General features: G+C 43.1%; 1 protein-coding gene across 2 annotated transcripts in view; it reads right to left on the bottom strand.

Annotated features, from left to right (window-relative positions):
* Window positions 1-18767, bottom strand: part of PIBF1 (progesterone immunomodulatory binding factor 1) — a 152503-nt gene extending 133736 nt beyond the window's left edge. For both annotated transcript variants that reach the window (XM_042867776.1, XM_042867777.1), the window contains exons 1-4: window positions 18178-18767; window positions 16994-17094; window positions 14516-14714; window positions 8402-8521 (exon numbers count right to left, since the gene is read on the bottom strand). In XM_042867776.1, the coding sequence (XP_042723710.1) occupies window positions 8402-8521; window positions 14516-14714; window positions 16994-17094; window positions 18178-18429 (672 nt within the window). In that variant the 5' untranslated portion in view covers window positions 18430-18767. The remainder of the gene's footprint in view (window positions 1-8401; window positions 8522-14515; window positions 14715-16993; window positions 17095-18177) is intronic.
* Between the last annotated feature and the right edge of the window lie 45 nt (window positions 18768-18812).

The following is an 18812-nucleotide window of genomic DNA, read 5'->3' as shown; positions in this document are numbered from 1 at the left end:
ACAACCTCTCTGGGCAGCCTTTTCCAGCATCTCACCAGTCTATTGGTCAGGAACTGCCCCCTGATATCCAACCTAAATTGTCCCTCCTTCAATTTAAAACCCTTTCCCCTTGTCCTGCCGTTCTCTACCATTATTAAGAATTGACTGCCCTCCTGTTTGTAGGCTCCCTTTAGGTACAGGAAGGCTGCAATGAGGTCACCCCACAGCCTTGTTGTCATGGTATTATGATTTTTAGTTATTGGTATTCCATATCATAACATCATGTAGCGCACTGGGAGTTAAAAGAGTTTATGCTCCAGTTCCAGGCACCTGTCTGGATGAGAAGAACAACTACATACTATAGAGGACTTTGTGTTCACAGAGGGGATAAAAGCTTTCATAGATCACCTGACCTGCCATTTTTTGGCTTTCCTCCCTGCTGCTCATGCATACATGCTACATGCGTAGCCTCAGCATTAGCGTAAGGCCTTAAGCTTTCAGATACTCTCTCATTATATTTGTTTTATTTGCTCTGATTCTAGTTATAATGCATTACAGTGCGTTATCTTGTATTCAGATACCTTATTTGGTAAATTAGTTTGTTTCTAAGATTGTTGCTGCTTTTTTGTTTTGGGGCCCATCCCTCTACCTTTTTTCCCTTATCCCTTTTTCTGGAGGTGTGGATACTTATGCTCTGCTAGTCACAGAACTGGGCCAAACCAGTCTGTAAACTGTTGACACTTCCTCAGCCTGTCTTTGTAGGGGAGGTGCTCCAGTCCCCTGATCATCTTTATGGTCCTCTTCTGGACCCCTCCCATCAGCTCCACATGTTTCATGTATTGGGCATCCCAGACCTGGATGCAGTACTCCAGCTGGGGCCTCACAAGGGCAGAACAAAGAGGGACAATCACCCTTCTTGTCCCTGCTGGCTCCCCCTTCTGATGGAGCTCAGGCTACCATTTGCTTTCTGAGCTGCAAGAGCACTCTGCTGGCTCATGTTCAGTTTTTTATCCAGCAGGACCTTTAAGTCCTTCTCTGCAGGGCTACTCAAGGTTTGCTCCTTCCAGTCTGTATAAATAGCTGCGATTCCTCTGGCCCAAATGTAAAACCTTGCACTTTGCTGTGTTGAACCTTGTTAGGTTCATCCAGGCCCATCTTTCAGGTTCCTCTGAATGGCATCCCTTCCATCCACCACATCACCCACAATCAGCTTGGTGTCATCAGCAAACTTGCTGAGGTTGCACTTAAGTCCATTATTTATGTCATTGATAAAGATGTCAAAGAGTACCAGTCCCAAGACTGGGGAGATACCTGGGAGATACCGCTTGTTATCAGCCTCTATCTGGACACAGAACCACTGATCACCACACTCTGCCTGCAGCCTTTCAACCATTTTCTTATCCATCAGGTGGTCCACCCATCAAATCCACATCTCTCTAATCTGGATATGAGGATGTGGTGGGGGACAATGTCAAAGACCTTGCTCAAGTTCAGGTAAATGACATCAGTTGCCTTCCCTTTGTCCACCAATGCTGTCACTCCATTGTAGAAGGCCACCAGATTGGTTAGGCATGACCTTCCAAGCTGTGCTGGCTGTCTTGGATCACACACTCCTTCCTCATGTGATCAAGCACGCCATTCAGGAAGATCTGTTCCACTACCTTCCAGAAACAGAGTGAGACTCACAGACCTGTAGTTCCCCAGATCCTCCTTACTCCCTTTTTTGTAAATGAGATTGACGTGACCCTTCCTCCAGTCACTCAGGACCTCACCTGACAGCCACAGCTTTTCAAATATGATGGAGAGCAGCTTGGCAACCACCTCAGCCAGCTACTTCAGAACCCTGGGATGCACGCCATCTGGCCTCATAGATGTGTACACATTCAGTCCCATGAAGTGATCTTGGACTTGCTCTGCCCTTACAGTGGGGGGGGATTTACTGTCCCAGTCCCCACGTAGAGGTTTAGGGATGCTGGGCACAGGGATGTGAAAAATATTAAAATCCTGGCTGCCAGTGAAGACCAAGGCAAAGAATTCATTCAGTACATCAGCCTTCTCCACAGCTGTTGAAGACAGCTCTCCTTTTATGTTTACCAAAGGAGGTACTCTTGCTTTAGCCTGTCTCTTCTGGCCAATGTACCTGTAGAATATCTCATATTGTTTGTCACATCCTTTGCCAAGATCAGTTCTGCCTGTGCAGCGCCTTTCCTGATCCCATGTCTGCAAGTCCAGATGGCATCCCTGTATTCTTCCCAGCTGACATACCCTTGTTTCCAAAACCTATATGTACCTTTCTTTGCCCTCAGTTTGCCCAGCAGGTCCTTGCTAAGCCATGCCGGTTTCCTGCCTCTTCTGCCTGCTTTCATATTCAGAGGGATGGAGAGTTCTTCTGCTCTCTGGAAGGCATCCTTCAAGAGCAGCCAGCTTTCCTCAGCATCTTTGTTTTTAAAGACAGAATCCCAGGGGATTTCAGCCAACAATTCCTTAAATAGCCCAAAGTTCGCTCTTCAGGGCTGTTCAGGATCCTGACCCCACGCTTTGCCAAGCCCACATTCCTCAAGACCACAAACTCAACCAGGGCATGGTCACTGCAGCCCAGGCTGCCTCCAACCATAACACCTTTAATGATCTCCTCCGCATTGGTGAGCAGCAGGTCCAGCAATGCTTTGCCTCTGGTTGGTTTGTCCAGTACCTAAACCATAATGTTATCATCAGTGGATTTCAGGAGTCTCCTGGATCTTTTGCAGCTCACAAAAACTTGTAGTTTTTACAACAGATACACAGATGGTTCAAGTCTCCCACCAGGAACAGAGCCTGTGAGCATGATGTCTCCTGCAGCTGAAGCAAAAAGGCCCTGTCAACAGGCTCTCCTTGATCAGGCAGTCTGTAGTATACTCCTATCACCAATGGCCTTTATTAGTCTTATCCCTAATTCTAACCCAAAAGCTTTCAGCCTGTTCCTCACTATTTCTCAGAATTAGCTCCTCACAGTCTACCCTGCCTTTGACATTGAGGGCAACTCCTCCAGCCCTCCTACCTAGACTATACCTTCTAAAGAGCTGATACCCCTCAATCATGGCATTCCAGTTACAGGAGTCATCCCACCGTGTTTTCATAACAGCAGCAAGGTCATAATTTTCGAAGTGCTTCACGGTTTCCAACTCTTCCTGCTTATTTCCCAGCATAGGTATAAAGGCATTACCGCTGGGCTTTCCATCTCACCAGCTTTCTAGAGTCGCTTATGACAACCACCCTTCTGTCCTTCCGTACGGAGGCAGTCTTGAGATGTGGAGTTGACTGCTTTGAGACAGCCTAGTGAGTGGACCTCACACTGCAACCTCACTCACCTCTCCCTCAAGTTCCAGGGCCTCAAACCTATTTTGCAGAGGCACCTGGGGAAGTGAGGATGGTCAGGATGGAGTTTGTCTACATCACTGAGTCATGACCCATTTCCACTCCTCCTCTCAAATTGTGTCACTCTGCTCAGCAATGGCAGGGCAGGGGGTCCACCACTGTCTAGTGAATATTGCCATTGTCTGTCTCACAGAGAGTTACAAGTCTGTCACCTGCTCACACTCTCTGTTACTTCTTAATCTCTCACTTCCTCCTTGAGTACAGCCATTATACTGAGCAGGTCACCCACCTGCTCACACCTCACATAGGTGGAGTCCCTGCCTCCCTTCTCTGGTAGTAATAGACTTGCTGGAGCCAGAGACTTGAACTGCCACTTCTTCAGGCAGGGACTTTCTGAATTGCCATCTTCTTTCTCACCAGACTTTCTGCCTGGTGGAGACCATTGCAAGATATAGAATCGCAAAATTGCTCAGGTTGGAAAAGATCAACCATATACTGCTGGGGAGGTACCAGATAGGTGGCTGGTCTACTAGCGGGCAGAGATACTACGCCCTGCTCTCCTGCCCTGCGTAAACTGCCACGCCTTGCCCTGTTTGCTCACCCTGTTCACAGCGCTCCCTAGAGGCAGATTTTAAACACTCATGGCATTGGTCCACCACTGCTCCTGGCTCCGCCCCCTTAGCATCAGATTACAGCAGAGAACAAAGTCAGCCGCTCCCTGACAGGTCTGCCTGTCAAAGCAGCCGAGGCGATTCCCTGCTGCCCTGCAGAATGCATCTGCTCCTTGTGGAGTACCTTGCCAAAAAGCCCTCTCTTCTCCACGCTGAACAAGCCCAGCTTCCTCAGCCTGTCTTCGTAAGGGAGGTGCACCAGCCCTCTGATCATCTTTGTGGCCTTCCTCTGGACACTCTCCAGCTTCCTGTCCTTCATGTATTGGGGGCCCCAGACCTGGACGTAGTACTCCAGATGGCGCCCCACCAAGGCAGAGTAGAGAGGGACAATCACCTCCCTGTCCCTGCTGGCCACCCCTCTTCTGATGGAGCCCAGCATCCATTTGCTTTCTGAGCTGCAAGAGCACACTGCTGGCTCATATTCAGTTTTTTATCCACCAGGACCCCAAGGTCCTTCTCTGCAGGGCTGCTCTCAAGGACTGCTCCTTCCAGTCTGTATAGATGCCTGGGATTCTTCCAGCCCAAGTGCAAAACCTTGCCCTTTGCTGTGCCAAGCCTCACAGGGTTCACACATGCGCCCATCTTTTGAGTTTCTTGAGGTCCGTCTGGATGTCTTCACTTCCTTCTCATGTGTCTACTGCATCACTCAGTTTGGTGTCAATCAGCAAACTTGCTGAGGGTGCACATAAGCCCATCATTGGTGTTACTGATGGAGATGTTGAAGAGCACAACAGCACTTTTTCTCTGCATCTGAGCTGATGAATATCTGCTCTTCATTGAAATGCTCTCAGGAGAAAAGGTTCATTGGGATCACCGCATTAAAGACTAAAAAAACTCTTTTAGTTCTCAAGAGCAATGCCTAGCATTCTATAATAGCCACAGCTGTACAGCCAAGGAAATAGAAAAACACTGGACTGAAAAGACAGTTTTCATGAATACATGTGTTTTCTTGAGACTTCAAAATGTTAACCTACTGCCCTAAGCTAACAGTTTTTGGTAGAATATTTTTCTTGGCATCTTTTTTACTGTACAACATAAGTATAAATAATAATTAAGGGAGACATACATGTGACCTAGAACTGAAGCCTTATCTGCCTTTTCCAGAGAACAATGTAGAGGCCAGGTAATTAAAGCACTGCATGAAAGAATGGGAAAGGGAAGTGAACTGGGGAAAGCTTCCAGTGTGCTGCCTTTAATTACAGATGTGAAACTTCAGAAGAAATCTTAGGAAACAGTCTTTCTGGGGTAGCAATAGGAGCCTCAATTTTACAACACAGATACATCTAGTGCCAACTGACCCTTTCAATGCAATAGGGTAGTACATTCTTTGAAGGCTATAGAAACATTCTTCCTTTAGATAGGAAACATTATCACCATAAAATTATTAGATTTGTCTAGTAAAACCTGACAGCTAGTAATCCTGATTCAGAGACAAGGTCTTAGAAGAGATCTTTGCCCTACATGCATTCAGCTTTGTCTTTCAGCTAATCAAAGCTTTTAGATAACAGTCAAACTATAAATTTGATTCCAAGTCCTGAAGGCAACATTACAGGAAAAAAAAAAAAAAAATATATATATATATATATATATATATATATATATATATAAACACAAGAAGAAAGCCCTGATAAAACTATATGAAGACTGAATTCCAGGAAAACATTGTCAAGATACATAGCCAAAATGAAGAAAGCAATACTTAACCTCATAGAGCTAAAAAGAAAAGCACCATTTCCTTCTCAGATTCTCTGAGCCTTGAGAGACAGAGCCAGTAGCAAATTACATCTGTTTGAGTGAAGGTTCTAAGCACTCCGGAAACACAGGACTGAAAATAGTACACGTGGCAATACCCACACCAGGAGCTGGTTCTGTTTCTGGGAAGCTCCTGGCAATACAACTCTACACATGGACTTTCTTTTTTAATCTGTACCTCCAAAGGCAGCAGTGACGCTGTAAGTACAGAGCACCAGAAAAGGAGGACTGAAAAAGCCCATACCATACATCTGGTAACAGATCCATCAGCACTGAAATACAAGAACATCACTTCTGCAAGTTCCACTGCCTCCCTCCTAGGACTGCTGACGATGATCCTGGAATCAGAGGAACTGCACAATCAGCAGCCATGAACAGCGGCAGAACTGCAGAATTTAAAAACAAGAAAGAGGCAAAGATCTTTTGACACTAGCTGTGTCAAAAGCTATTAAGTACGTTCCAGTGTTCAAGAGCACTTTTTGCACACTTTTCTCCTGCTACCAGTTGTCAGAAGCAGCTTTCCACCCTACTGGGCCTGCCCTACAGATTCAGCAGGCTTCGATTAAGTGCTAACTCAGAGCAGCAACAGGCAGTCAACAAGAGAAATTTCTAACAAAGCTGTGGAATTTTAGTGGTCTTACTGCTCCGCATACCAAGGATTAAATTACTGCTAACAGAGGCTGTACACACTTAAAACCTTCTGCTCCTTCTGTACAAAGTGTTTTTGTATACCTAAGAGATACAGGTGCAGGTACATGAAAGGTGACTTTTATCTAATGAAGTCAGAAATAAAAGTTGTTGTATTACAAATGACTTTATGAACTGCCTAGAGACAAAGAACATTCGGATTTAACAAGTCTTACAAAATTAGTTCTTTTATGAGGCTACAATAACAATTCCAGTTTTACAGAAGCAAACGATAGCTGGTGCAGCTGGATTTTTGCACACTGTTAACTGAGAAGTTACAACACCAAGCAACTATACTGAGTTTCCCAGTACTTACTTCTGTGTAAGGCTAGATCTATTGTGCCAAGTAAGCTCGTTTTCTAAGAATAACAGCAACCCCCAGAAACATGGCAGCAAGTCTAGAAAAGATTTAGTGGATCTGAAGACCTGACTTCATGAAAAAAAACATTCAGGCACAGCAAGTCTGCAAGTACTTTTCAGAGAAAAGAACTACCCTGTTTTGCTTTCCAACTAAGAAGTAATATGAAGGATCATGAGAAGAGGAAAAATACATTCTATGTGTCTTTCATGTCTCACATTGCAGTACCATAGACTTAAACTACAGCTCACATCCTTGATGAAATTAAAGCACTACAGACTTTCTGTCACAACACAACATAGCTAATGTGAGGCAATAGTTGTCTCATTTGATGAATTTGTTTCATGTTTTCATAGAGTTGGCAGAACAGATTGGACAACTTTGGATTTTGCTTTAGACTTCCTGAATTCTTTTCTGGCTAGATAGACTAGAATTCTTTACTACATGAAAGTAGAAAAAGAAGGTTGGAAAGCTGAAGTAACACTCGGAATGAAACAACGCTTTATTTCCTGTTGACAAGTTTTCTTGTATTAACATCTGACCTTACCAAAGGAGCTCAAGTGACAAGGCTACCCAAACAGTACATTCATTTGTATCCTGCAAGAGATGTTTATGTAAATTAGGTTCGGTTCACTAACAATGAGATTCTGAAGCAGTCTCACATTTTGATGTTCCTCTCACCTTATGATCTGAAACAACCTGAGATACCTGTTTACAGCAGTACTCATCATTTGATTGAAGCTGAGCTTGCTACAAACAAAATACTCTTATGTCCCCAGATATGCTGCATGAGGCCACATTTCATTAAATATCTAAAATATGTCATCTCTATGCAGAAGGGATAGAGAGGAGACTTGCTTTTTTTTTTTTTTTTCAGTAAACAATAACAAAGCCTAACTCTACAAATTCTTCAAAATGTATCAAGCCATCCTATCTGAATCCTTGGAAATAAGGTTTCAGAGAAATGGAAATGAGTCCTACAGACTCGTTCTTATTCACAACTGTACGCTTTGTCCCTGGTGACATTTCAACATCCTGATCTTTTTCCTTACCTTTTCTTCTTTAAAGACATTATTCAGTCTCACTAATTATTTTCCAATATTTAAGCATGATTAAGCAAACAGCGTACAAGCATTTGAATAAAACCACTTCAACTTAACACAGGTAACATTCTAGTGCCTTCTCAAAAGTGTCAGAAGAAAATTGCAGTAAGCTTTAACATTTGAAAAATAAAGCTGTGGGAAAGGTGGATAGCTCCATCATGTGGATTATAGCAATAGAGAAATGTCTGTATTAAAGGAAGGTCTGAACCAAGAAATGTATCAACTACCACGTCAATAAATCCCTGCAACAAAAACTTACATGAATGCCAGTTAAATATCAGAAGCCTGAAATTTTCCTATAGAATTAAGCAAGTCAGAGCACAGTAAAAGGCACACTGAATGAAAATGCTCATGCAAATCCCAAGTAACATCATTATTCTGGTCTCAGACATGATCAGAGGTGAACACAAAATAATGCTGAAGCACATAAATGCAACCATTTTGGCATATAATTCATGTTTACAGTTTCTTAATTGAGATGATTAGAGTGCACAGACCTCTGTTAGAGCCTTCAGCTGGGATTTGTATTCGCTTACTTCTTCTGTTAACGTGTCCTTCTTCATCTGTAGATCACCCAGCTCTTTTCTTAAGGAATGGACCACTTCATAGAATCGAATCTAAAAGAACAAGATACATATTCAAAACAAAGACTTGCAAAAATACACATTTCTTTTCAACTGAGGCAGCTCTCAGTAGGCTGCTTACTAAAAGCTACAGGTCATAGGTGACCACGAGGTCCCACACCCACTTGTGGCAACTCTAGAGCCTCTTTGACTAGCAATTTACCAGCTTAACTTCTAAGCTCCCTGAACCAAGCTACGTTTTTGTGGGGTGTGAAGCAAAGAAGAGAGATTAGTTTTGCTTTCTGACAGCTCAGTGGGCTAAGACTGCTCCTTCTTCATCAAAGAAAAAGAAAGAGCAAGTGTAGAAGGGGGCACAGCAAACATCCAGGAAAAAAAAAAAACAACAGAGCACCCCCCACACAATTTTAACACAACAGGTTGCTCTATGGGTTCAGCTGCTTTACAGAACCATACTACTAGTATGTTTGGGTTCTGTGACGTGCATTCTAACTGAAGCAACTGGAAAGTTTTGGTTTCAGCTCCTATAGAACTACATCTTATCTGAACAAAACTCTTTTAAAAGGATTTTCTAACAACCCGTCCCACATATTCCTTCCTTCACCCATCCCACCCCAGTCATAGGCACAGTCTCATATAAAAAAGAAAATCTCACAGCTATAAAACTTTCCTAAAATGCTTTTACTGAACAAGAGCACTACAAAACAGAGTAATAAAAACACAGTAGTGAAAAACAAAGCATAAAACAATGAAGAAAGAGCTTTTATGATGTTACACCCTCGCTCCTACTGTAACCTCCATGTTAACTCAATACTTACAAGTATTTCTTTTGGGGGGTGAATAGAACACCAAGCATTATTTTCATGCAAAAATTACTGCATTGCTCCTCCCCTCCCATCCCTCGACATTTTGTCTTACATACAATTAAAGAAGAAAAACAAGTGAAAACACATAGATAAAGGAAGCGTTCCAGAGCAAGCAAATGCTTCCATGCGGGAAGGCAGGTCTCTGTTCTGCTGCAAACAGGAGACCATGAGAAGCATCGAAGGCTTTGATATGCCTAAGCTTACTTACATCTTTAATTTTGTTCATATTACAAGCAATAGGTTTTTAAAATTACAGTCAAATTAGACTCAGAAAATGATATTGCAACTTTTTCTTCATATTCTGTAAATTCCAAATGGCAACTACGAATTTTACTTTCATTTACAAGTGAACTAACTGAAGCTATTTTATTTCTATACCATTATCTTATTCTACAGTTTCATTACTGTTTCATTTTTGGAGTAATCTAGCCCTATAATTTTTAAAGAGTTTTTCTCATGTAAAAGTGAAATCACATTGTGTTGACATGAAACTGAACAGCAGAATTAGTTTTGTGTGTTCTTTCTAACTTCTGACCTACAATAGGCTTCAACTACTTCCTTATAGAAAATGTTTTAGAACTCCACACGCAATGCTGCTCTCTAGCTTAACTACAGCTTAACTGTACTTAAGTCTTAACTACAGCTACCAACTGACTACAGCTTTCACCTGGCTGGATTATTTAGGAATTAGCCTGATGACAACTAAAGCTGATAACTGAATTTCAATCAAATCCTTTCCCCTCTAAAATTATTCTTCTTGAAAAACAAGCTTTGTTGTCACCAACTGGTAGCCATTTGAAGTAGAATCACAGAACCATAGAATTGCTCAGGTTGGAAAAGACCTTACAGATTACCGAGTCCAACCACAACCTAACCATACTGCCCTCACTCTAACAACCCTCCACAAAAATCACGTTCCTGACCACTGCATCCAAACGATTTTTAAACACATCCAGGGATGGTGACTCAACCACCTCCCTGGGGAGCCAATTCCAGTGCTTCACAACCCTTTCTGTAAACAAGTGTTTCCTGATATCCAACCTAAACTTACCCTGGCACAACCTGAAGCCATTTCCTCTCGTCTTGTCACCTCTCACCAGTGAGAAAAGACCAGTCCCACTCTCGCTGTAAGCAGCTTTCAGCTATCAGAAGAGAGCACTAAGGTCTCCCCTCAGCCTCCTTTTCCCCAGACTAAACAGCCCCAGCTCCTTCAGTCACTCCTCATAGGGCATATTCTCCACCCCTTCACCAGCCCTATTGCCCCTCTTTGGATCTGCTCCAGCACCTCAGTGTATAGTTGGGCTAGAAACAGCACGGTGTAGAAGAAGGGAAAATTAGCTTCTGTTAAATGCAGTTATCTGAAAACAGCTGCTTCAGTCAAGAGCATTCTTAAAGAAGAAAGCATGTGAGCTGCAGAGGCAATAATTAAGCAAATGAAAGACACTGGGGAAAAAAAAATCAAATATAATTTTTAACAACTGTTTTCCCTTCAGGATTCAGAAGAAAAAAAATAGCATTTACCTATCTTTCCGGCTCATTCTGAACAACTTATTAAACTGAAGAACTGAGACATACTCACAGACTCATTTAAACAAAAAGGCAGCTGAATTTATTTCGACAGGTGTGTGCATAAGATGCTCACAATTTTACACACTGCGTTTTATGGTTCAACTGCCAAGCAAAGCACCAGTTCAGCGGCCTGAAGTACTTCCCATGTTTGTCATAAACTGTTTCTTAAAAAAATCACTCTTGTATGTGATAAAAACCCCTAACTTCTTACATACAATCTCACTTTTCACGTCCACATAAATCGAAGTTTTTACAAGTTCTTAACAAGGAAGCAACACTTTTTAAGAGAAAGATGCTTAAATCAACATTTCCACTTTGTCATCATCACTCAGGAGAAACATTGCTCAGTCTTTCTTTTAACATGTCACTACTGCGCCCCTTTGTGGAAGAAAAGAGAAATACACATAGAAATACACATCACACTCGTTTCAACTCTAGTCAAAAATTCAAAAGATGATCTATACATTAAAAACCTGTACTCCTGCAGTTTGTCCAGAGTACTTGGTTTCACGTTAATACAGATATTATATATAAATTTGTTTGCATGCTGATGAATTATATGGCATAGTTTAATGCTGGTAAACAGTGGGAAAAAAAAAAACAAAAAAGGTTTTCAAGTCTAGAACTTTCTTGCTCAAATTTTCTGTAAGCAGAACTTTTTCTCACCAAGAGAAGTTTACTTAACATAAACAGACTGCTATCTGTCTACGCATAGATCTGCAACCTGAAATTGTATCTATCTGGTGGTACGCAGCTGATCTCATAGGTCTTTTCCAAACTTGGTGATTCCACGATTTTATAAGCACATCATTCCTCCTTAGGTAAGCAAAGATGAAAACATCTGAAAAACTACACCTTTCCCTCAGCATCCTTCCTTTCCTAAACTTTAGAAGTCAATTAGATGCATAGACAGGACATGTAAAACAGCTTTGTAGCCTCCCAGTGCCTGGATCTGCCAAGAAAGCTCAGTGATCGCTTATTCTTAAGTGGCATAGCCAAGTTCACTTGATTCCATTAAGAAAAGTTGGGAAAAGAAGCAGAAAGCAGCATCTTACCACAGCGTATCTTTAGAATGTTTTCTTCTGGGGAGGGGAGCAGAGCAGCGTTGGGAAGGGATAAAAACCAGGAGTTCTTCAAAAGAGCAAACTGACACACATATAAGGAGGAAACAGGCTTCAGCAGAACTGTATTTGGTCACAGACAAAGTAGCCAGGTGAATGTCTGAGACAAGGAAAGGTACTGGGACAGAAGAGTGTTACTGACCACTGTCATTTCATGTATTTGAGAACCCTTTCCTGCACTCTAATACAATCTAAGCACACTGATTGTACTGCGACAGCTTTGCTTACAGCAGCTGGCAAGTTATCACCTCCTGGAGTCTGTTCTGCACAGCTTTCAAACTGCCTGTCAGTCAACTCCTGAAGTACTGAACCTTTCTGCACACTGGCTTCAAGCAAGCTGACAAGGAACTGAATTTGTGTTTAAAATCTCCTTTGTTGACTGTGGCAACACAGAACTCAACAGCAACAAACTACTTCCAGATAGTTATATTGAAGGCTAAAGGGAAAATAGGCAGGCAGTAGTAACCTAGTGGGCCTCAACCTCATCATTTTTGCTTTAGCACCTGGAGCCTTGAAGTTTTCCTAGCACTTTTAAAAGTATAAATTTTGGAACTTCTGAAATGGATGCTCCCAAGAATGTCTCCCTTCTGCTAACAGGAATAGGTTTTACTTCACTGTACATACCTATTACTACGACTTCCATCTAGCAACAGGGTCATTCACACAATATACATAACTAATGCACTGAGCTTCTTAGAATTACCATCATTACAGCTTCCTTAATAACTACCTCTATAGATAAGTACAATGCTAATACTTTGGCGAATCAAGGTTTATATCCCTAAACCCTTTGCATTCTCAGAAGCAAGCCAGGATGCTCTGGACATGTCAAAAATCTATGAAAGCATTGTACTTTCATTGCAAGCTGAGTTCCATCACTGACTCTGTATTGACGCATGAGCCAGAATTAACAAACTTTTTAAAATAATGTAATAATGAAAGTATAATTTAAGCTACAGTCTGGCTTCTGGAAACGGCCAGTTGGAAAGCATAACAAAAAAACAAGAGATGTTTTCAGAACTTGTTCTGGCAAGCTGAGTTAAAAATTCCTTCAGCCTGTTGTATTCCAGATCATCAGTGTGTCATTTACCATTATCTAACTGAACTACCTTATTTGTTTCACCTCCATAAAATGAATCAGCATTTCTATTCAACATGCCATTAAAAGGTTCTCTTCTTTACTCAAATCCAATTAGAATGCATGGATCCAGAAGCACGTCATAGAAATACAGAGTTGCTCAGGTTGGAAAAGACCTTAAAGGTCATCGAGTCCAACCACAACCTAATCATACTGCCCTCACTCTTAACAACCCTCCTCTAAATCATGTCCCTGAGCACCACATCCAAACAGTTTTTAAACACATCCAGGGATGGTGACTCAACCACCTCCCTGGGGAGCCAATTCCAGCGCTTCACAACCCTTTCTGTAAACAAGTGTTTCCTGATATCCAACCTAAACTTACTCTGGCACAACTTGAGGCCATTTCCCCTCATCCTGTCACCAGTGAGAAAAGACCAGCCCCGCTCTCGCTGTAAGCAGCTTTCAGCTATCAGAAGAGAGCAATAAGGTCTCCCCTCAGCCTCCTTTTCCCCAGACTAAACAGCCCCAGCTCCTTCAGTTACTCCTCGTAGGGCATATTCTCCAAGCCCTTTACTAGCCTCGTTGCCCTTCTTCGGACCTGCTCCAGCACCTCAAGTGTCCTTTCTGTACTGACTCCCCTAGTCCTGCTCACTGCACCATTCCTGATACAAGCCAGGATGTCACGTCTACACAGAAGTATCTCCTTTCTAGTTGGGAAGAATAAGAACAGACAAGTAGTCTGGCTCTGCTGTATGTAGGTCCCCTAGCTTTAAGTAGAAGAAATTTATAGCTTGGACTGGGTTGAACCTAGCCTACAGTCCTATTTCCATTTAGCCGCTCACTGTTCCCAGTTGAAGCAGGACAGAGGGAGAACAGGAGGACCAAAAGCAAGAGAACTCAGGGGTCAAGTTTTCTCAACTGTTTAATAAAAAATGGAGGGAGGGGAATTTAAAAGAAAAAAAAGCAATGCTGAGACGTCACTCATCACCTCCCAGAAGCAGCCAGTCTGAGTGACAGCCACCTTGGAAGCTACCATCCCCCACCTTCCTCCTCTGCCTCCAGTTCCTCCAGTTTGTGTTGCTGAGCATGACACTATTATATCCCTTTAATCAATATAGGTCAGCTCTCCCAGCTGTGTCCCCTTTCAACCTCATGCCAACCCCTGGCCTTTTTAGAGCCAAAGCAGCAGAAAGACAAAGCCCCAACAACTTACAATTTCCAGCAACAGCGAAAGCCCTGATGTGTTTCATCACTGTTTAGCCACTGTTGTCAGCAACAAGCCACAAAACCAAAACACAGGAAGATATAAAGCTATCATGAAGAAAGTTAATTCCAACCCAGTCTGACCTTCCACATGGCTGTATTTTAAGCCAATGCCGGACACAATACTCACAGAAACATATTCTGGGATGGAAAGCTGATCTTCAGGCAGAGACTTCAGCTTCTCGTAGCCATCCTCTGTTAATTCCAAGTCACGCAAACTACGACGGATATCTCCAGCCCTCTCCCTTAACTGATGATTTGTTTCCTCCAGTTGCTTTTGTCTCAATAAAATAGTTTCCATTTCTTGTCTCATTAGCGCCTGATGTTTTCTTTAAGATTGATTTGAAAACAGAAGACATGAAGTAGTGAGTAACACAAGTGACAAACGCTTACAATACCCTGCCTAGGGAGTAAGTTATGGTCATGTCATAGAAAAATGTAGAGTGACATTAGCTATACTGTGTACATGTGTTAAAATATGTCTGTGTACATGTATACGCACACTCATGTAAAACCAGGAGCTTCATAGTTCAAAATTACGCTGATAACAGCCCAAAGGCACCGACGCCAGCAATCTGATTCTGAGAAGTGACAATCTCAGCATGTGATGATTTTAATTCCCGTTAGCCTTAATTTGGCAATTTAACAAGTTAAAACTATGAGAAAACAGTATTTACTTCTACACAAAATTCAAGGAACTGGTAAGCAACCAAATAAAGCCATATTAACTTCAATGTGCATCTCGCTGACCTTTAGAATACACACAGTATGGTCTATTTCACACACATCCCTTCATTTCCACCCCATGTAACATCCAAAGCTGGGGTCCTTTAAAAAAATTTAGCAAGTAACTTAAACAAGAAACTTTGAAACAAAAAAAAAAATAAAAATAACTGATAGCATTACAAGACTTTTTTTTTTTTTTCCCCTAAGAAAACTCCACATCAGCCAAGCAGTCAGAGAAGGACAGTTCCTGTATATAGTGTACCATGCTGTTAAATGGGGATGTCAAGTAATAGACAGCAATGAGATGAAGAAATGAGGAAAGCAGTTCAACCTTTTTGCGTCCGTTAAGATTAATTTGCACATTAGCACGTTTTTACTGAGCACTCCTCACCAATTTGCATACAGGCAAACAAAGATATTCCAACCTTGTGCAAACAGGCACACAGAGACATTGCTCTGCTAATGACATACCCTTATGTGGGAGACTTTACTGTAACTAATCCCAAGTCTAGCTTCACAGCATTAAATCTGTTCCAAACTTATTAAAGAATATGGCTTTGAATTCGTCACATACTCTAAGCTGGTGTACTTTGTACCTTGATACAGTTAAGTAGTGCTGTATTTCACAGACCTATCACAGGTGTTAAAACAATTAATTGACAAAGTAACTTGGGAAAGCCTGCTAGCCAGTCTATTTTCAGCTATATATGAATTCAAAAGTTGCAAAAGAGCAAGGAGAAAGGTAAGTTTTTATTTTGTTAACAGAAAGTCATTCTGGGAAAGCATTTCTGACCAACTAGCAATTCTCACTGGAAGTGCTGAACGTTATTTTCCCAAGGTATCCAGGCTGCAGTGTCAATCTGCCTGGGGGTAGTGAGGCCCTACAGAGGAATCTGGACAGGCTGGAGAGCTGGGCTGAAGCCAATGGGATGAGGTTCAACAAGGCCAAATGCCGGGTCCTGCAATTTGGCTGCAGCAACCCTGGGCAACGCCACAGGCTTGGGGCGGAGTGGCTGGAAGACTGTGTAGAGGAAATGCACCTGGGGGTATTGATTGATGCTCGGCTGAACATGAGCCAGCAGTGTGCCCAGGTGGCCAAGAAGGCCAATGGCATCCTGGCTTGCATCAGAAATAAGAGTGGCCAGCAGGAACAGAGAAGCGATTGTCCCCCTGTTCTCGGCTCTGGTGAGGCTGCACCTCCAGTACTGTGTCCAGTTTTGGGCCCCTCACTGCAAGAAAGACATTGAGGCCCTGGAACGTGTTCAAAGAAGGGCAACAAAGCTGGTGAGGGGTCTGGAGCACAGGCCATATGAGGAGCGGCTGAAGGAGCTGGGATTGTTCAGTCTGGAGAAGAGAGGCTCGGGGAGACCTTATTGCTCTCTATAACTACCTGAAGGGAGGTTGTAGTGAGCTGGGGGTCGGCCTCCTCTCCTGTGTAACTAGTGGTAGAACTAGACGGAATGGCTTCCAGCTGCGCCAGGGGAGATTTAGGCTGCACGTTAGGAAATAGAACTTTTCTGAAAGACTAGTCAGGCACTGGAATGGGCTGCCCAGGGAGGTGGTGGAGTCACTGACCATGGAGATGTTCAAGAAATGTCTGGACACTGTGTTGAGGGACATGGTTTAGTGAGTGCTATTGGTGATAGGTGTATGGTTGAACTGGATGATCTTGAAGGTCTTTTCCAACCTTGGTGATTTGGTGATTCTGTGATCTTTGTACTCTCAGTTTCAGGGACAGCTCAACTCAAACTTACTTTAGAATGGAAATTTTACTACAATCTGCCATAGAAATCCCATTTCTGTAACTCATGATCATCATTTTTCATTAACACGAATTCACATTAAGTATTAAAGATGAAGGTTTTTGTGTTACTTGCCATACCTAGCATCTTCTTGCTGCAATGCCAGCTGGCTATCCAGTCGCAAAGACAACAGCTGCTTCTGATGGATTGCATCATTCAGCTTCTCTTCTAGCTCTTCAATCTAAGAAGTATAAATATAAAATGAAGTTACCTTGTTCTTTGTAGAATTTTTTTTTTTAAATCACAAGTAGAGAACGCAATGCCCTAGAAAGTACAGTAACTGAAGATCTCTACAATAACAAAATCTATAATTACACTAAAGCTTTGCAAAATAAGATATGGAGTTTGCTCTAAAAAACTCAAAATTAAAAAAAAAATAGTTCTAGAACTGTTGTATTTTGATCACATAGGTACTTGAATTCAACTGATTTCAAACTATCCTTTAAACTTTGGTCAACAAGCTAAGGAAAGCCACAGCTGTATGGAAGGTTGTAAACACAAACCTCACACAGGCAGGGCAAAGTTTTTACACCTTTCAAAATCCCATGCATCTTTACTGAAACCGTACACAACAAGACCTCCTACTATTAATTAGTATGCCAGTATACTTTAGCCACACCTTTGCTATCAAATCAAGGAAGGCTGCTGATGAGGTTTGCTCGCTTTCACTAACTTCTGGTCAAAAGCCCTGTTAAGTTGCTCACATCAGTGGTTAATCATTTTTAATTTCTGAAAAGAAAAAACATCTTTTTCCTTTGTTTTTGGAAACGGAAAAACTAAAGAAAACCAGTTTGATCTGGGCAGCCTGGTCTAGTGACACTGCCCGCAGCAGGAGGGCTGAAACTATTGGATCTTTGAAGTCCTTTTCAACCCAGGCCACTCTGATTCTATGATCCTACCTCATCCATTCCTAAGAATGAGGCAGCAGACAAGTCATTTAAATCTTCCATATCCCTCTTTCCCTCCTTCTGTGGTTTAAAACCAATACAAATTAAAGAAGCATAGAATGGACTGGGTTGGAGGGGAAATTAAAGACCACTGATTTCCAAGTCCTGCTGCAGGCAGGGCTGCCCCCCACCAGCTCAGGCTGCCCAGGGCCCATCCAAGCTGGCCGTGAGCACCTCCAGGGATGGGGCACCCACAGCTTCTCAAGAAGAGGCTAACGAGGGTTCCAGCACGCAATCCACAGACGTTCTTTCTCAAGCTTCTCACTGAAAGCACCAGAAACAGCATTGCACGACAAAAGACACGTAACAGCTCTGACCTTGGTCAAGTATTCCACTTTCAGGTTGTCGATCATGAGGTTTTTCTGCGACAGCTCTATCTTCAGCAGCTGCAGGCCGTGCAGCAGCTCCTTGCGCTCGATCAGCTGCCTGGTGACCCGCGCCGCGCCCTCCCGCTCCTCGGAGGAGGACAGCTCGTCGGTGGGGACGGTGGTTTCCAAGCTGATGTCCTCCGACTCCAGGGAGCTGGAGACGTTCGCCTTCCGGCCTTCCCCGGAGCTTTTACGGGACATTTTCTTACGCCGTTTGCTTCTTTAAGTTACGAGCCGCCCTGAAGAGCCAACGGCAGAAATCGAGACCACGAAAGCGTTGCGCCGTGATAGAAACGAACCGAGCGAGACCACTAAGCGCAATTCCTCACGCGTCGTTCCCCTCCCCTGAAGGAAAACGCTCACGGAAGGTCTGAAGAGGGCGCTTTCCTGAGGACTCCTTCCCGAGAGCTGCCCCCGCGGCGGTTCCGTCCGCAGGAAGCTGTAACGAGGCGCCGCGCTGCCCGCTAGAAGCGCGCCCGGGCTGCTGACTGACCAACCGACCGTTAACGGCCGGTGGGAGAAAAGCGCTGCCCCGCGCCCGCCCGGATACGGGAAGAAGCCTCAGCTGGCGGCGCACGCGCAGG

This window comes from Lagopus leucura, unplaced genomic scaffold (assembly GCF_019238085.1).
Source record: "Lagopus leucura isolate 7727_CA_CO unplaced genomic scaffold, USGS_WTPT01 Super-Scaffold_100001, whole genome shotgun sequence".
Classification (NCBI taxonomy): Eukaryota; Metazoa; Chordata; class Aves; order Galliformes; family Phasianidae; genus Lagopus; species Lagopus leucura.
The sequence above is the reverse complement of the archived record's forward strand: the minus strand, read 5'-3'. Positions and strand labels throughout refer to the sequence as shown.